Source organism: Neomonachus schauinslandi, chromosome 9 (assembly GCF_002201575.2).
Source record: "Neomonachus schauinslandi chromosome 9, ASM220157v2, whole genome shotgun sequence".
Lineage (NCBI taxonomy): Eukaryota > Metazoa > Chordata > Mammalia > Carnivora > Phocidae > Neomonachus > Neomonachus schauinslandi.
In genome coordinates this window covers 41,370,420-41,390,299 of record NC_058411.1, presented here as the reverse complement: position 1 = coordinate 41,390,299, position 19,880 = coordinate 41,370,420, and the positions used below count along the sequence as shown (strand labels likewise).

Sequence of the window (19,880 nt, the reverse complement as noted above, 5' to 3'; positions counted from 1 at the left end):
AATAGGATGTGGTGAGAGTGGTGGGGAGCCCGTTCCATTTCGAGGGTTTAAGAGGACTGGCAGGTCTGCTGCCTCCTCTTGGAACATTTGCTGTGGGGAGTCCTGGGCTGACATAAAAGTTCACTACTCTGATGGAGGGACCACTCTGATGGAGAAACCATGTAAAGAGGCTCTGAGACTACAGGGGAAGGGGTCAGGTCCTGCTGCCTGCACAACCTGGTTGAACCTTCAGATGACTCCAGTCTAGCTGCCATTTGACTTTAACTGCATAGAAGATCCCACGAGAGGCCAGCAGAAGAACCATCCAGCTGAACCCCACAAGCCACCGAAAAGAGGGACAATCAAATGCCCTCAGTTTTGAGGCAGTTATGCAGCGTAGTTAATAATATAGGACAAACCTGTTAACTGTAAGACTCCAGATGAAAAGACAGTGAATGGGTTTCCTCCAAATAATTCATACAACTAACCTGAAGAACTTTTACAGGGAAGCAAGCTTTCAGTGCACTCAGTTTCTAGGTTAGTGAACAGCATTTTTATTCTCGATCAAAAAACTCATCAAAAAGTGGGATTCTCTCTGTCCTGGTCCTCACCAGTGCCTGTGGTTTCTTCTCGCCTTTTCTCAACTCCTCTGAGTCAGAGCTAGAACTGTCCCAGAGAAGCTGACCCCGGGCCTCTTGTTCAGGGAGCCACGTTTCCATTTTGCCAATTTTCCGGGGACAACAGTCATTCCTTGCTTGATGTTCCCCCAAATCTTCATTCTGTGAATTTCCTACACAAAATTTAAAGTTTAATTAATTCTTTTTCTCCTAACAGTGATTTGTTTATTAAGTGCCTAGATGTTTATGAACACAGAATAATGTGCTTGGTATTCTTTTGAAATATATATATATATATATGTTGAAATATATATCATATATATTTACATATGAGTTCAACTTTATATATATATATATATAAATATAAAGCTCTGTAAGCATTAAAAGTGTTTTTCTTGTTATTTAAAATTCTAAAAAATCTTCTGAAAGTCACAAGAATAATATAATACATACCTATATATCCCAACTCATTGACAACATTGTGTCACAATATTGCTTTGATTTTATACACGCATGCATGCACTCATGCTTTTCAGCTGAGCTATTTGAGAATTAGTTGCAGTTACATCCCCTCCAAATACATCACCACAAATCTAACAGCAAGGGTGCTTTTCCTATTTAACTACAACTATTACACTTAGAAAATTTAACATTGATATATTACTGTTTTCTAATATATAGTCCACATTCTAATATTCATGGTTGTCCCAATAATGCTCTTTATAGCTGCTTTTTGTTTGCCTGTTTGTGTTTTATTTTTTAGATCCAGGATCCAATCTAGGATTATGTATTGCATAATCTTCCCTATCTGTTTCTTTTCTTTTTTCTCTTCTTTCTCTCCCTCCTCTGCCCTCCTCCTTCTCTCTCTCCCTCATTCTCACTCTCGACCCCTCCCTTCCTCTTCCTCCAAACCCCCTTCATTGTCTTCTTCTTTTTCCCTAACACTGACATTCTTAAAGAATCCAGATCTGGGCGCCTGGGTGGCTCAGTCGTTAAGCGTCTGCCTTCGGCTCAGGTCATGTTGCCAGGGTCCTGGGATCGAGCCCCGCATCGGGCTCCCCGTTCGGCGGGAAGCCTGCTTCTCCCTCTCCCACTCCCCCTGCTTGTGTTCCCTCTCTTGCTGTGTCTCTCTCTGCCAAATAAATTAAAAAAAAAAAATCCAGATCAATTGTTTTGCAGAATGGCCCTAAATTTGGGCTTGTCTGTTTCCTTGTGATTAGATTAAGGTTAAGCATTTTTGGCAAGAGTATTGCACGGGTGATGTTACCCAGTGCAATTTATTCAACAGCTACTATGTGCTAGGTGCATGATACACACTTTTCCTGACCTTCATATCCGCTCTCACCTCATATAGAATCGCCTATGAAGCCTTTTAGAAACACAAATGTTTGGGCTGCACCCCAGACCTATAGAACTAGATAGCTCAAAGGATCATGCATTTTATTTTACTTTCTATACTTTCTAGAAGAGATTTAATCATTTATTTTTTGGCAAAGGATATTATGTATGTATGTATGTAGCTTTTTATTTAAGTTGTACCCAGTGCCCTTTTAAAATGCACTTCAGGGGGCGCCTGGGTGGCTCAGTCAGTTAAGTGTCCAACTCTTGATTTCAGCTCAGGTCATGATCTTGGGGTCATGGGATCAAGCCCCAGGTCGGGCTCCATGCTCAGTGGGGAGTCTGCTTGAGATTCTCTCTCTACCCCTCCCTGCCTGGCTCATGCTCTCTCTCTTTCTCCCCCTCAAATAAATAACTAAATAAAACTTAAAAAAAAATTTTTTTTAATGCACTTCAGAACAACAGGTGCTTTATTCAAGCAAGGCTGGCTTTTAACAAAGCAAAAGCAATGGCCACTTCCGAGCTAGGAAAATCATCCTGGGTCAAAACCCAGAATGTCCCCTCCATCTGGTTGAACCATCCATAACATTTGGATGTCATCTTAAGGATAATTGTTTATTAAACTTATGGCATATTTTATTTAAGCCCTTGATAGCTGATGTTGCATACTGTTACACTGCATACTGTTACACGAGGAAATCAAGCATCTCAATGCGAGCGTTTGTGCCTTGTGATTCATTAATTTCCTTTCTGCCTCGGTGAGGGGCTACTTGAATGTTATTATAATTATGGTTATTGTCTATACATATAGTAGTGACCAAAAACCATAGTTAATTCATGTCTGCAGCCCCAATCTCTCTCCTGAGCTACAATACACTTTTGTTTGTTTTGACGCCTCCATTTTTGTCTCCCGGCGACATGTCACACTCGCCTTCTCTTTCTCTTTCAAACCCTCATTTTCTCCCAGTTACCCCAATTCAGCAAATTGCCCTAGCTTTGCCCCATTGTCTGCCTAGTTCTTCAAGAGTAACCCAAGAAACCTCCCGGTCTTCCTGCTCTCTCCACGAATCCACATGCGATCCATCACCGGGTTCTTCCAATTCTGTCTCCTAAATACCTCACGTCCGGCTCCTTCTCTTCTGTCACCCTGCTCTCCTGGTCCAAGCACCATCTCTCACTTGCACTTCTGCTATGTCCTTATCACTTGTCTTCCCATGTCCTCTTGCATTCTCCTCCCATCCATCCTCCACAGGGTAGACAGAGTGATGCTTAAAAATGTAAGCCTGATTGTGTGGCTCCCCTGACCTTTCAGTGGCTTCCCATTGATCTTAAACTCAAGTTCAAAGTCCTTATTTGACTCAACTTGCAAGACCCCGTGTGCTCTGCACCCCGCCTGTGCCTCCAGAACCATCTCTGACCGCTACCTGAATCTCTCTTTCCTACCCAGTGTCTAGAATCTGCCAGCTTCCTTCCCACTCAAGAGATTTTGCACATACTGTGACCATTAACAGTTCGGAATGTTCCAGCATCTTGGTCCTCACACGTACATGGATTCCTGTCCCTTTTGTCTGGCTACTTCCTGTGTTAGTCCAAATATCACTTCCTCGTGGAAACCTGACTCTCTCAGACCTCTCAACTGAGGTCTCCCAGTTACACTGTCATCGGACTTCTTGTTCCTTGTCTGTACTATTGCAAAGCCAGGAACCACATCTATGAACAGAGGAGTGAGCGAGTGAGCCATCAGAGAGTTTGGGGAGGCAAGAAGTATTGGTAACTGGGCTGGGAAAGACTTCACTCATTGGGGCCAGGGGGTGTAACCATCCCTGCTCCGCCAACGAGCCAAGAACCACCAGTGGCATCGTTCAGACTGGGAACAGCAATTTTCTGCGGACTAGAGGCAGGAGCTTTGAAACAGGAAGAGAATGTTTGTTAATGGTGGGTCTAATGCAATATTAATAACAGCTTAAGTACCACCCCGCTCTTGATGTTACGATAACGCAGGCCTAAAGTTAGTACGTGAAGCCAAATTCACACGGTCCATTTTATCCTTAGATCTCTCTTAAATCATTCATGAAGTATTATGTACAAGGTTTTGTATACATAGCATTAAAGTTTAAGAACTTCTCAGCTAGATGCCTTTTTACTTGTTACATTTTTATAAATCCCTGCTTGATTCTCTGGGGTTGCTAGACTTAAGGAAAAAGAAAAAGAAAAATACGTTGAAAAACCTAAATGGGTTTTGGGTGAGCAGAGCAGAGGAGACTGCGTACAACTTCAAAATTAATTTGGGAAGAGAGAAAAGCAACAGAGACCAGTGGGGGGAAATAGGGAGTGATTTCAGGTAGTACAGGGATTCTCTAAAGTGTTAAAAATGTCTGATGGTTATGTATTTTATAATACATATATGTTTTAGCAAAATGTATCACCATCCCATCAAACCCGTAATTTCACACTTATTTCATAGACAAGGCTGAATTTAAAACACACACACACACACACACACCCTCAGGATACTTTAAAGAATAATACTAAGTAGATAATGGTGCCCGTGGCCCAATAAGACCAGAATTGTGAAGGTGACAATGTTTCGAAGGTGCCGCTTCCCCTGAAGTAGATAGTGATTTTTACTATCCATCTTTCTTTCTTTCCATCTTTCTCAGTTCCATCTTTCTTCAGTTGCCTGTATTTCCATGCATGGGTTTGGCATTTTACATTTAGATGTGCTTTTACACATATTGGATTAATTTTTCCATAAACCCTACATGGTAGACAAGGCTTTATTCCTGTTTTACAGATGTGGAGACTGAGGTTCAGAGAGGTTAAGCAACTGGAGCTTAGCTATAATCTCTGTCTATATGTAGAATAAAGCTATCTAGAAAAATATATAGCTAATGTTTATTGAGAGGCTACTGTGTACCAGGCACTGTTCTAGAAACAAAAAGCTCCCATGGAGTTTACATTTAGAAATGTATTTTTTGGGGCTCAGATGAAGAACTTTGATTTCAAGTTCACTGCTTTTTCTACCCACTACCCTATACTAGATCATGGCTTCTGGAAAAGGCAGGAGCCACATAAACGTGTTAAATCTCATGAAATTGTACACCCATAGAACAGTGTTCGCTTTGTGTAAGTTAGGAACAAGTGAGCCATCATATAAGTTATAAGTAATTTATTGTATAATTTATATGTAATTCTCATACAATTATACAAGTCATGTGTAATTCATTATATAAATAGATATGAAATGTATTTAAAGTGGGTGAATGTAAGGTATATGTAAAATTTCATTTTAAAGAGGCAGCAGAAAACAAAGACCAACTTTTATCTTATAAGAGACCTAAAACTCTCATCCCACCTGCCCATTTTTATGGGCAAATACAGCATTAAATAAGAGGAGGTGGGTACAGCAGAATCTTAACGACCAGAATTGGACTAGCAGAAAGCTCCTGTAAATCTATGATCTTGACTTTGCCCCACTTTCAGGAGAAAGCAAAACAAACTGCTTTTAGTAGACAGAGAAAGCAAAGATGCTACCTGGGAGTAAGGAAAAAGGAATCATTGCTCGAGCACATGCCTATCGTGGTGGTGAAATCAGTGGGCTTGGCAGAGGGGCGGCCAAGGTTGAGGAATCACCCCCCTCTATTTGCAGACTTTGCTAAGGTTGTCCTGGACAGAGCTCCAAATCCCTGGATTCCTGATGAGGGTATAGGAGGGGGTGGGGATGGTGGAGTGAGCCTTTGGAGTCAGAAAGACCTGGCCTTGAACTCTGGCTCTGTCACATGAGAGCTAGCACTAACTCCTTCACAACAAGGAGTTGCAACAAGCAAGCACTCAACAAACCTTAACTAGAGGGGTGCCTGGGTGGTTCAGTCAGTTAAAGCGTCCGACTCTTGGTTTCGGCTCAGGTCATGATCTCAGCGTTGTGAGATCAAGTTCGAAGTCTGGCTGCACACTCAGCACGGAGTCTTCTTGAGATTTTTCTCTCCTCTCCTTTTGCCCCTCCCCCCACTCCCGTGCTCTCTTCCTCTCTCTAAAATCAATCAATCAATCAATTTTTAAACCTTGATTAGAACAAAATGAAGCAGCTGTAAAAAGCATCAGGAATGCAGAGAAACCCTCTTCTGTGTGCCACCATCTTTCCTGGGCCCCTCCAGATCTGGGGCATCTTCCAAAGATTTTACCAATGTTGGTTTCTCTTGGCTTGCCCTCAAGCAATGACTTGAGGCTTAGAGTACCAGGATAAATTTTTATTTACTTATTATTTTTTAGAGGGGGGAGGGGCAGAAGGAGAGGGAGAGAGAGAAGCTAAAGCAGGCTCCATGCCCAGTGTGGAGCCCTATGCAGGGCTCCATCTCACGAGATGGAGATCCACCCTGAGATCATGACCTGAGCTGAAATCAAGAGTCAGATGCTCAACTGAGTGAGCCACCCAGGTGCCCCCAGGGTAAAGAGTTTAGATTGTCCTCAGGCTGATGGAGGCTCACTGAGGATTTTTTTTTTTTTTTTTAAAGATTTTGTTTATTTGAGAGAGAGAGCAAGAGAGACAGCACGAACAGGGGGAGGGACAGAGGGAGAAGCAGACTCCCCACCGAGCAGGGAGCCCAACGTGGGGCTCCATCCCAAGACCCTGGGATCATGACCTGAGCCAAAGGCAGACGCTTAACAGACTGAGCCACCCAGGCACCCCTCACTGAGGATTTTTTTTAAGCAAGAGAATGATATGGTCAGATTGGCATTTTATAAGATTACTTGGCTATTAGCTCTGTGCTTCTAAAACGATCGTGCATGAGAATCACCTCGGCATCTTGATAAAATGCATACCCTGATTCAGTAGGTCCAGAGTGTGGCCTGAAATTCTGCATTTCTAATAAACTCCCAGGTGATGCAGATGCTGCTGGTCTGTGGCCAATACTTTGATTACCAAGTAGAGCCACGGTTCTTAAACTTTAGGGGTATCAGAATCACCTAAGGGGGTGTTAAACCCAGATGACTGGCCTCTGCCCCTACATTTTCTGATTTAATCACTCTGCCTGGGACCCAGCCACTCCGTGGGGTGATGCTGGTGCTGGTGGCCTGGGGACAGTCCCGAGAACCATCAGGACAGAGGGTTGATGGAAGAAGGGCGAGACTTGAGGGAGGAACACAGTCAGGAGGCTGGAGCCACAGCCCTGGTGTGACACGATGCCCTGCGGGTGGCACTGGGAATGTGGAAAGGTACGAGTTCCGTGCCAGGTGGCATGACAGGACTTCGTGACTGACCAGCTGCAAGGAAGGGGGGGGGAGAAGGACTGGCAAGGCCTCAGGTCTCTGGCCTGAGAGCGTGGAGGGCTCACCCACTCCTGCAGATGCAGCAGGAGCAAGCCTGGGGTGGGCCGTGATGCTGGCTTCAGTTTTAGACGGTCGGGATGAGCCTCGGAGGGCTGGCGGGGGAAAAGCGGGGTGGGGGCAGGTGTCTGCAGAGGGCAGCAGACTGACTGACACTGGTTTGCTATTTAATAGAAGTCCACGTGCTTCATTCTCTTTAACCACAAGCTGAGGCTCTTTTGCCTCTCCTCTTCCTAGGGATGGAGCAGGCATGGCCAGAATGCCCGCGAAGCCCGGGAAACCTCTAAAAGGAGACATCTTCCTACAGTGTTTGAGCTTCTGTCTTTTCCTCACAGCCGCCCCAAATTATATGACAGTATGATCCCTACTTTCCAGGAAGTACATTATCAGCAGAAACCCAAGGCTACTTGCTGTCCCTCCTCCCCCTCCCCCCACCGGAAGTTTATTTGATGAAATTTTAAAAACACTTGAAATATTTTATTCTGCTAAAAAAATCTGTATGACTGACCTGGACTTCTTCTGTTCAAGTTTTCATCCGGCAACAAGGTTGGAAGATCCCTGTCATGTCTTGGGATGCTTTGAAGGAGTTTCTTGGCTTTATGGTCCCTCGGTTTTTGCTTATTAATTCTTGCCTCCCTGTGAAGACTTTTCTTCTGAAAATGATCAGCTATAATGGATTAGTGTTCTCCCCCCTGAGCTCCTGTCACCAGAATAGGTCACCAGATCAGCCACTCTGCAAGTTGTGTGCTTATGTGTATTCTGGTCCCCTAACCAGAACACAGTTTTCTTTTTCCTATTAGAAGGTACAGAAACTTTCTCTAGGCACAGGCTTGTTAGGAGAGAGGAGAGTATGCCCACAGTCTCAAAAAGACATGGCTTGATTTAAGAGGAGGACCTTTGTAAAAACATTTGTTGGTAGGCCACCGATATACTTGGGATTGCAGAAGACGGTGACTTTAGGCTTAAATTCCAGAGTGAGGAATGGAATATGACAATTACAGAAGACATGACTGTAAAGGGGTTTGTTACAAGAGATGGTTCTTGTAGGATAATCCCATGGTGTGCATTATGGAGGATGCCTAGGTATCAAAATAAAGACCCACTCACCCCCCTCTATTCTCCTAAACCGAGACAAGTGATCTAACCTCATTTTCCTGCTGGAGCCAGAATGTCATGGGAGCAATTTGTGAAGAGGAAAAAAAAAAAAGGAAAGCAAGAACAGAGAGATTTGGGACACAGATACATCCTTATGATTGAAAACAAAGAAAAGGCTCAACAGAGTCAGTGGCAGAAGGGATCTTGGCTGATGTTTCCCAATTCCAGTAGTTGAGGTTTCGGTGCCAATGACCAAATTTAAAATGCTAAGTAAAGCCTGGGGACAGATGCTAAACCACTGAAGTGCGAGGGCAGTGATGATGTGGAGTAAACGTGGTAAATATGACACTCCTCTTCTCTCTTCTCATACTTACCTCTTGTCTGTTACGGTTCATTTCCAGCATTCGCATCTTATGTAAATATTGTCTTTTCCCAGGAGTATACCCTGAAGTTTGTATCTTCTTTTCAAGTTCCAGCTGTGAAAGATGACACACTTGTTAGAATGGGGTAATTTGTTACTGACTCTGCAATCCACAACTTGCCATTTTTTTTTTTTTTGGAACAGAGTGAGATCTTAATCAGCCATCAGTTATAATCCATTGAGATCTCTTGTGATGTCAAAGGTGGATCGTTGTAGCTCCCCACTGAGTCCTTTGTGTAGCTCTCTGTGAATGGAGCTTTGCTGTGCGTATAACGTAGTTTCTAAGGCTCCTGTAGAGTTTTGCACACCTTAAATGGAACTATGTTTCCACATCTCATTTTGATGAACTATCGCTTACCCTGTCAATAGATGCTTATCACTATCTCCCCAGAAATGTGTTCTGATTGGGTAAGACTGGCCTCTTTCTTCCTGCCTCTTCTGTCATTGTCTGGCCATGACATTGGAGGGGGGCCACTGAATGGTTAAATGGAACCCATTTCTATAGCCTGTACTCCCATATGCCAATATAAGCCCTGGTATATTAGGAAGTTGATTATTTGTGACTTTGGCGATCTCCCCTGGTGCATCATAAACCCCAGGCGGACAGTGCAGACAGTTATTAAGGGCAACCAGGCGTGAAAACACCCTTGTTCGCCCCTTGCTGTGGCCAGGAGAGGGAAGGGATACGGCAGCCAGATGTGCTCAGTGATACCTTTTTGCCGCCCTGTGGACAGGGACTGTGTTGGCTGCTGCAAGCCTCCTGAGGGGACCATCTCTACAGTTCTGCCAGCATCGCACACCTGGCCTTGACCTCTTCTACCAAATCAGCCAGGTGTGCAGCCGAGCTGGCTCCAAAATGAAGCAGGAGTGGAAAGTGCTGAAAGTTTACTACCTCCCAGTTTTCATGTCTACACGAGGGGCATTTTCTCAGCAGAAGCTGACAAATGAATAAAAGGAAAAAGCTCTTCAGAAGACCTTTCCCAAGGGTTCCTTTTTGGGGAGGTGATGGTAAGTAAGTCAGGAACACCTCGTAGAAATGATTTCTCCTGAAAACTGAGACTGAGGAGAAAGGTTTAACCTGAGGAGAAGAATAAAAAGAAAGAATTATGCCAGATTTTTCATAAATTTGAGCACTTCTAGAATTACCAATGTCCTAGTAAAATTCCTCTCTCTTATCTGCATCTCCCTGTTTTCACCAGGAAGTGGAGAAGGGCCCAGAGTTTACCTCAGAGATGAGAGTCTTTGCCAGCTGGAGGCAGGCCCAGGAGAGAATGGATAGCTCTGGAAGGTCCTAACGCTGAGTGACTTCATAGTCACATTTGTCTTTGAAGTCTTCTGTGCAAGGAGTATATGAAAAGGAGAGCCCACCCCCCCCCCCCCCCCCCGTTACCCACCCCCTCCAGTGAGTGCTGCAGTTCACCTTTGCTTTGTGAGTCGTTCTGGCTTCTTGCTGGCTCAGGAGCGTTTCAGAAGTAATTACTTGTGGCAGGTCAATGGGTTCAAGCTTCTAGAAGTCCAACATTTAGAGCATTCAGCATTCCTCATGCCATGAGATGATGAAACATAAAAGCCAGACATTAAACTATCTTAATACTTTGCAAAAGCAGCACTTATTCCTGAGAGCGCATAGGGAAGGCGATTTCAACAGGACTGCGGTCGTATCTGTGCAAAAGACTTTTCAACTCATCTGGGTTCTTTATTGTTCAATTGCACTGCTGCCAGGGACTTATTGATCTAAATATTGGTCAGAGAGTCAAAACACTAAGAATCCTTTTCTGTCTGCATCGACGGACCAAGTCCAAAGTTATCAGACAACAAGGGGCTTAGAGTATTCGCGATGAAAGAGGCACCAGGAATTTGTTTTATTCATTCCTTAACCACCCAGTGGACTCTTCCAGTCCTTAGGGAAGTGACCTGTATTAAGCTCTCCAGAGAAGCTCCCTCAGTCTCCTCCATAATAATCACTGGCACCCAGGCGGAGCACTTAAAATGAAAGTGCAGTGGGCTTACAAATCTTAGATGTGGTTTTTTTGTTTTGTTTGCCTTTTTTTTTTTTTTTTTCTAGCAGGGGCTTGTCTTTATGGGGGAGATCATGTTAGAGTTTCAAAGGGTCATTAAGACTAGGAAGCCAATGATGAACCAGTGGATCTGCCTTTAACCCTACTTGCCTCGGATGACTTAATGCTCTGGAAGTGGTTGAGCAGGCCTGGGAGACAAACGTGGGTCTCTCCACACTGATGTGCAGGCAGGGACCTTGGAGGGCTGTAGAATTTATCTGTTCACTCAGTGAGTACATACTGGACAACTAGTGCGTGCCAGGCATGAGAGTGCAGTGGTCAACAAACATGGTCCCTATGCAGCTTATAATTGGTGGGGGAACAAATACATTTTTCTTGTATGATTATTCATTAATAATTACCAACTGTGATCAGTGCTTTGAAGAAAAAGTCTACAGGGCAGGGCGATGACAGTATATAACCAGAGAATTCCACCTTGGGAATGGAGGGTGTTATGAATTGAATTGTGCCCCCACCCCAATTCATATGTTGAGGTCTTAACCCCCATAATCATAACCTCAGAATGTGACCTTATTTGGAAATAGGGTCCTTGCAGATGTAATTAGTTAAAGATGAGGTCATACTGGCGCAGGGTGACTCTTAATCCAGTATGTCTGGTGTCCTCATTAAAAAAGGGAAATTTGTATGCACACAGGGACAACACCATGTGAAGATGAAGGCAGAGATCGGGGTGATGCTTCTACAAGCCAAGGAGTGACAAAGATTGCCGTGAAACCACTGGAAGTTAAGAGAGAGACGTGGAACGGATCCTTCCGCTCAGCTCTCAGAAGGAACCAACCCTGCAGACACTTTGATCCTGGACTTCCTGCATCCAGGACTGTGAGATAATACATTTCTATTGTTTTAAGCCCCACGGTGTGTTGTACTTTGTTACGGCAGCCCTAGAAAATGAATGCAAGCGGGGGAGGAGTAAGGGGGCAGTCCAAGAAAGTTTCCTGGGGAAGTAATTTCCAGCCGAAGTTGGACATTTAGGAAACTTTAGGGGACTAAGGTGTTCCAGGTAGAGGGAACAACATGCACAAACACCCCGAGGTAGGAAAGAGCAGGATCCGTTGAGGGAACTGCAGCAGGTCAGTTGACTGCAGTTCAGAGTAAAGGGAAGAACTGCTCAAAAGGGGCCGGAGAGGTAGTAGGCAGGGGCCAGGTCTTACAGGGCCTGATGAAGCTTCTAAAGGTGTTGGTCTTCTTAAGAGCAATGGGCAGCCATTGACATATATCAAGCAAAATAGTGACATGATTACATTTGCTTTTAAAAAATGATCACTCCAGCTGCACTGTAGAAACTAGAGAAGAGCAATCCCTGATGCGGGGAGGGCAGTTAGGAGGACAACGGTGATGGGCTCAGGGCTCATGGAGGAAATCAGTGGGCTCTACAAATATTTAAAACTGACCAAACAAGATTTGTTATAGTTGGTGAGGAACAGTGAAGGGTCCAAATGGCCTTCAAATACAAAGGATGGATCGTGTTATCATTCACTGAGATGGGAACCCTAGGGAAGGCCAGATGTGAATGAGATATAACAGGAGGATACAAATTCAGTTTAGAGCAGGTTGAGTTTGAGATGCCTTTGAGGCATACCAGTGTAGATGTTGAGTAGATAATGAGATATACGGGCATGGGGCTCACAGGAGAGGTCTATGCTAGAGACGCATATTTGGGGATCATCCCTGAGTAGAGAATAACTGAAACCAGAGTCATGGGTAAGACCATCTTGACCGTAAGGTCAAGAGTGAGAAGAGCAGAGCCAAGGACTGAAGACTTGAGGAGCTCCAACCTGAGAAGCTGGTGGATGGGGACAAGCTGGCCAAGGACACGGAGAAGAGATGGCCCGAGAAGTAGGAGGAAAATGAGGAGGACACCGCACTGCAGCAAACAGTGTGAGCACCACTCCCACCTTAGTCCAATGCTAAAGGCAAATGATGATTTATTTTGAAATTATTTTTCATTTTAGTCTGATTGGTTGCATTATCAAGGGGTAGACCTGGAAGCCAGCTTTCAAGGTGACCAGAGTGAAAAGAGAGAGGAAGGAGACAGGGAAATGGATGCTGAGCAGCCAGCACTCATGGTGAGCATGACCTGTGCCTCCTGCTACTTCTCTGTAGAACAATTCCCTGGTCTCTGGGCCTGGGCCTGAGCTGTTCTAGGGAGAACAACCCGCATTCCTTTCTGCTGGCACAGCCCAAAGCTCACCTGGCAAGGACGAAAACGAGGGCAAAGCATTTGGAGACAGGGAGGAGAGACAAATAATCTTTAGTTGAGACGTGTGCCTCTGCCAGACAATTTGCATTTGTGGTAGAAAGTGGTTCCCTGTTCCATTCTCACCTTAGGTGGAGAAAGTGGGGGTTTTAGCATAAGAACTGCGCAAGGATGTCATGAGAGGTGATGAGGATTAGTAAGAGAGAGGTTTGTCTGGCTCTCTTCTCTGCTGGGCCAATGGGACCTACTGGCGTAAGAGGTAGCAGCCGATCAGATCAGAACCTGCGGGGAATGGAGACCAAGAGGAAAGAGCTATCCAGGCACCTGTGGGAAGAAGAATTAGCAGTGACCGAAGCGGGTATTCAGGGCCTGAGGGGAGGACAAGGCAGTGTTTGTGCCATTTCCTGGACTTGGTTCAGGATCTAGTTCTTTCTGGTGATGAGGCTCAGGAGCCTTTACGGTTGCCCTTGTCTGTCAGTCCCAAGGTCACAATATGTCATCTGGTTCAATCCTCCCATGAACTCTGTGGGTAATTATGATGATCTCCCCACTGTCGAGAGGTTAATAACTTGTCCAAGGCTTCACAGCTAGAAAATGGCAACTTTAGAATTCAAACTCAGGTTTGAATCCAGTTCCAAATCCCATGCTCCTTCCTCTTCTACTTATTCTTAAACCTGGTTTATCATCAGAATCTCCTGAAATTAAACACAGAGACACACAGACACACAGACACACACACACACACACACACACACACACACACACACACATACCAAAAAACCTGGGCTATTCACTGGGGATTGTGATTCAACAGGTCTAGAATATGTCCTGGGAATGAATATACATATTATATATATAAATAATAAACTTTAATTTTTAGGGCAGATTTAGGTTCATAGCAAAACTGGAAAGTACAGAGAGTTCCCAGATACTCCCTGCCCCCACATATGCACAACCTCCTCCACTATCAACATCCCTCACCAGAGCGGTACGTCTGTTACAATTGATAAACCTACATTCACACGTCATTATCACTGAAAGTCCATAGTTTAAAGTTCACTCTTGGTGTTGTACAGCCATTGGATTTGGACAAATGTATAATGACATGTAACCACCGACGTAGTATCCTACAGAATAGTTTCATTGCCCTAAAAATCCTTTGTGTTTTGTCCATTCATCTCTCCCTTCCTCCTCTTATCCCCTGGCAACCACTGATCTTTTTACCGTCTCTGTTGTTTTGCCTTTTCTGAAATGTCAGTATTTTTGGAATCATACAGTATATAGCCTTTTCAGATTGGCCTCTTTCACTTAACAATACACAGTTAAATTTTCTCCATATAAGGGCACCTGGGTGGCTCAGTCGGTTAAGTCTCCAACTCTTGATTTCAGCTCAGGTCATGATCTCAGGGTTGTGAGATCGAGCCCCATGTTGGGCTCCATGCTCAGCACGGAGTCTGCTTCTCTGTCTCTCTCTTGGCCTCTCACCCTGCTCATTCTTTTTTTTCTCTCTCTCTCAAATAAATAAGTCAGTCTTTAAATTTTCTCCATATCTCCATCATAGCTTAGGAGTTAATTTCTTTTAGTGATGAATAATATTCCATTATATGGATGTACCATAGTTTCTTCATCCATACATCTCCTTAAGGACTTCTTGGTTACATCCAAATTTTGGAAATTATGAATAAAGCTGCCATACTCATCCCTGTGCAGGTTTTTGTGTGAACATCTGTTTTCAATTCATTTGGGCAAATACTAAGGCTCACAATTGCTGGGTTGTATGGGAGGAGTATGTTTAGTTTTATAAGAAGTTCCTGCTGCTCCACATCCTTGCCAACATTTGGTGTTGTCAGTGTTCTAGATTTTGGCTATTCTAATACGTGTATAGTGGTATCTCATTATTGTTTTAATTTGCATTTCCCCGATGACATATGATGTTGAACGTATTTTCATATGCTTACTTGCCCTCTTTTATCTTCTCTACTTGCCTTCTTATTCTATTGACAATGTCAAGAGCAGAGCAGAGCAGAAGGTTTGAATTTCATTGAAGTCCAGCTTCTCAGTCGTTTCTTCGGAATATATCCCCGGGGGATTCTGATGATTTTCTAGGCTGGGGTCCACTGGCTCCCATAGTGCCTCAAGTGAACACAGGAACTACATCAGGGTAGACCGCAGAGGATTTGTTTGTGGTGCATTATTGAAAAATTGAATCTGAAGACCCCAGCTATTTGAATATTTTCAGCTTTTCAAAACAATCTCTCCATAAATTCTTAGGGCCAGCTTTTTCTTTGAAAATATAAATATATATTTCTCTATTTTCAGCCTCATTGTATTTAAACCCATAATTCTGATACGAGTTAAAGAGTAGGTGTCTTTAAGAACTCCCTCCAGGCAATTACTTTCTTCCTGGCCTTTGAAAAGAACTAAGAATCACACTATTCCTCCACAAAGGGCACTAGATGGCAGCAACTAACATTGCAAATAGGATCCCTCCCATAAGTATTTGCACTTGGCCTGAGAAGCACTGCAGAAAAAACTGTTGGAAAATTGGCTTCTCTAAACAAAACAAGTCAAATGAAATTCCCCCAGAATTCTGGGTCCGTATCAACGTTCCTTTTTGTTGCTGGGGAAGCAAACTGCCTCACTTCATCATCTTCAGAGAGAATACAAGGGAAGGAATTACTGGAGAACTGGTATGGTATAATGACACCTTTTTTTATCTCATGTTATAAAAAATGTATTGTCTGTCTAAAGGTTTCTGGGTTATTTGGTTTCTCAAGTGAAACAAATGGTCAGCCTAATCAGTTGAAGTGTCAGCTGGGAAACTCCGAAATGGAGATTAAATCAAGCAGAAGTCACTGAGCTTGGTGACACACTGACCTGAGATGGTTGTCCCTGCATAGTAACAGGAAGAGAAAGATGGGCAGGAGAAGCTCAAAGAAATTGCAACATTTGTTTGGCACTATAACTTAAGAATGTATGTCCTTTAAGGTTCTCAGAAGAAGGTAAAGGTGTCCAGGGCAACCTGGAAGCAAGAAATCATGAGCCCAAGGAGGAATTTCTGGTCAAGGCATTACAATGAGTTCACACTTCAATAATTTTCTTTGCCCCAAATCAAAAATAAAACATAAAGCCAAAAAGATGTGGTTGGGCTTTAATACAAGATATATATCTCCATGGACCAGAAAACAAGCAGAAATACATACTTAGAAGAAGCTGATCCATAAGGCGTTTAGGGCTCCTGATGGCTGTGAGTTATTTCTAGAGATTAAAGGGGACCTAAAGATGCACCATGTAAGATGGCAAACTAGAGCCAGGATTACAGCTTGACATCAGAGACTGAGTTGTTCTCTACCTTTCTACCCAGTACAAGAGAGCTGCATCAAAATGTAAGTTGGAAGATTTGTTTTACAAGCATTATCAAAACGTTGAACATGAAGAATATTAAGCAGCCATAAAAAAGGATGAGATCTTGCCATTTGCTCCAACATGGACAGACCTAGAGAGTATAGTGTTAAGTGAAATAAGTCAGACTGAGAAAGACAAATACCATGATTTCACTCAAGATGTTCATAATAGGAGGGGAAAACCCCCACAATGTTATTTTGATGGTGAGCATTGACTTGCCTAGGGTATAGCCTCCAGTTACTCAAGCACTAATCTAGGTGTTGCTGTGACATTATTTTGTAGAGGTGATTAAAGTCCATAAGCATTTGACTTTTTTTTTTTTTAAGATTTTATTTATTTTGAGAGAGAGAATGCACGCAAAGGTGGGGGGGCAGAGACAGAGGGAGAGAGAGAACCCCAAACAGACTCCATGTTGAGCATGGAGCCTGACTCGGGGCTCGATCTCAGGACGCTGAGATCACTATCCGAGTTGAAATCAAGAGTTGGACACTTAACTGACTGGGCCACCCAGGCACCCTCATAATGATTTAAGTAAGGAAGATTATTTTAAGTAATTTGGGTGGGCCTGATTCAATCAGTTAAAAGGTCTTAAGAGCAAAGCTGAGGCTCCCCTGAAGAACAGAAAATTCTACTTATGGACAGCAGCTTCAGCTCATGCCTTGCAGTTGCAGCCTGACCTCCCTGATGGCCTGCCCTGTGGATTTCAGACTTGCCCTGCCAGTCTCCGCAATCACGTAAGCCAATTCCTTGCAATATTACACATATATATATATATAATCTCCTTCTACTGGTTTTGTTTCTCTGGTTGAACACTGACTGATATAGGTACCTAGAAACAAACCTAAAAAAAACCTCACACAAAACCCCTGTGGAGAAATTATGAAACGTTATTAAAAGATCTAAAAGAAAATCAGAGTAAATTGAGATTTATGCAATGTGTGTGGTTTAGAAGACTCAGTATTATAAATGTGGTCAATTTTTCCCCAATTAATCTATGAATGCATTTCAATCAAAATGTTAGCAAGGTTTTTAATGGACTTGATAAAAAGCTCCAAACTTCACATGGAAGATCAAAGCATCATAAATAACAAAGATAATTCTGAAAAAGAAAAAATAAAAGCACTTACTGTTTTAGATATTAAGACTTAAAGATACATAATTAAGACTGAGAAATTCCTATGGAGATACACAAATAGACCAATGCAACAGAAGAGAGAGCCTGAAAATAGACTCATGAAGCTCTGGAAACTGAATATGGGACCGAAGTAACTTTTTAAATCAATGGTCAAAGAAGGATGATTCCATAAAGAGTATTGGGACAGGTGAGTGGAGCAAGATGGCGGAGGAGTAGGAGACCTGGATTTCGTCTGGTCTCAGGAATTCAGCTGGATAGGGATCAAACCATTCTGAACACCTACAAACTCAACAGGAGATCGAAGAAAAGAAGAGCAACAACTCTCTCATCAGAAAAGCGACCACTTTCTGGAAGGTAGGATGTGCGGAGAAGTGAATCCGAGGCGATATTCGGGAGGATAGACGGCGGGGGAGGGGCCTCCGGCGGCCGCTTCTGGCAAGTGATAGAACCACAGAGCACAAAATCGAACTTTTAAAAGTCTGCTCCGCCGAGGGACGTCACTCTGGTGGCTAAGCTGGGGGTGGAACCCTCCGGGACAGTGTGGTCTCAGGACCCTCGGGGTCACAGAAAGACCGGGGGTGCCTGAGTGCGGCAGAGCTCCCAGGTATCGGAGCGGGGAAGCCGGCTGCAGAGGCGGAGCCCAGGCGCGGGCTCTCAGCTCGGGGTTGCGATAAACTGTGATCCGCGGCACAGTCGGGCCCCTGCTCCTCCAGCAGGGACCCAACAAGCGGCAGATCCGGGGAGACTCACCTTCCTCCCCTGGGAGGAGCCGCGCGGGAGCGCACCGCAGGGATCTGCTGGGTTTGGAGACTCCACCCGGGGTCGGGTGCCAGAGATAGAAACGCGCGGTCACAGGCCGGGTGAGCACGGAGTGCAGCCGGAGACCGGGGAGATGGGAGTGACTGACGGCTTTTCTCTGGGGGCTCACTGAGGAGCGGGACCCCGAGTTCTCGGCTCCTCCGCGGCGGAGATTGGGAGGCCGCCATTTTCACTCTCCGCCTCCAAAGCTGTACGGAAAGCTCGCAGGGAACAAAAGCCCCAGAGAGCAAACCTGAGCAGATTACTTAGCCGGGAGGGGGCAAGGGCGGGGCAATTCTGCCTCCGGCAAAGACATTTAGAAACCACGGCAACAGGCCCCTCCCCAGAAGATCAGCGAAAACAGCCAGCCAAGACCAAGTTTACCGATCAATGAGAACGGCAGAACTCCAGCGCTAGGGGACTACTGCACATAGAATTCATGGTTTTTTTACCATGATTCTGTAGTCTTTCAAAGTTAATTTTTTTTTAACTGTCTTTTTTTCTTTTTCTTTTTCTTTTTCTTTTTGAATTTTTCTTTTTCCCTTTTTCAACCAACATCTTCTCAATCCCTTTTTTTAAAAAAAAAAAAAACATTTTTATTTTTCATTTTTAGAGTCATATTCTGTCCCTTCATAGTAGTTACCCGTATTTTTGGCTTATATATATAAGTTGTTCTCTCTTTAAAATTTTGAGATAGTTTCTTCTAACAGATCAAAATATACCCTAAATCTCTAGTATATGGTGTTTTCTATTCCCCTGCCTGATCACATCCTCTCCCTTTTTTTTTTCTTTTTTTAAATCCTCTTCTTTCTTTTTTCAAACAACTTCTTATCAATTCCTTTTATAAAATTTTTTATAATTTCCATCTTTACGGTCATATTCCATCCCTTCATCATATCAACCCTTATTTTTGTACATATATAAGTTTTTCTTTCTTTAAAATTTTGGGAGGCACTTTCTTCTAAAAGACCAAAATACACCCCAAATCTAGTGTGTGGCACTGATCTATATACCAGCCTGATCATATTTGATCACATTCTGGTTTTTTTGTTGTTGTTGTTTTGTTTTGTTTGTTTTTGTTTTTCTCTTTATCTTTTTCTTTTTTTTCCTTTTTCTTTTTTCTCTCTTTCCCTTTCTTTTCCCACTGCTTCAGGTCTTTTCTGATTTGTTTAGAGTATATTTTCTGGGGGCGTTGTTACTCTGCTAGTATTTTGTTCTCTCATTAATCTATTCTCCTCTGCACAAAATGACAAGACGGAAAAAATCACCTCAACAAAAAGAACAAGAGGTAGTACCGACTGCCAGGGACCTACTCAATACGGACATTAGTACGATGTCAGATCTAGAGTTCAGAATCATCACTTTAAAGATACTAGCTGGGCTTGAAAAAAATATGGAAGTTATTAGAGAAACCCTTTCTGGAGAAGTAAAAGAACTAAAATCCAACCAAGTAGAAATCAAAAAGGCTATTAATGAGGTGCAATCAAAAATG

At 43.6% G+C, this 19,880-nt stretch overlaps 1 protein-coding gene across 1 annotated transcript in view; it reads right to left on the bottom strand.

The window, feature by feature from the left end:
- Window positions 1–533: 533 nt before the first annotated feature.
- CCDC198 (coiled-coil domain containing 198) overlaps window positions 534–19,880 on the bottom strand; it is a 31,011-nt gene continuing 11,664 nt past the window's right edge. Inside the window, exons 3-6 of the mRNA XM_021701381.1 lie at window positions 10,196–10,282; window positions 8,729–8,830; window positions 7,768–7,912; window positions 534–769 (exon numbers count right to left, since the gene is read on the bottom strand). Of these exons, the coding sequence (XP_021557056.1) occupies window positions 534–769; window positions 7,768–7,912; window positions 8,729–8,830; window positions 10,196–10,282 (570 nt within the window). The remainder of the gene's footprint in view (window positions 770–7,767; window positions 7,913–8,728; window positions 8,831–10,195; window positions 10,283–19,880) is intronic.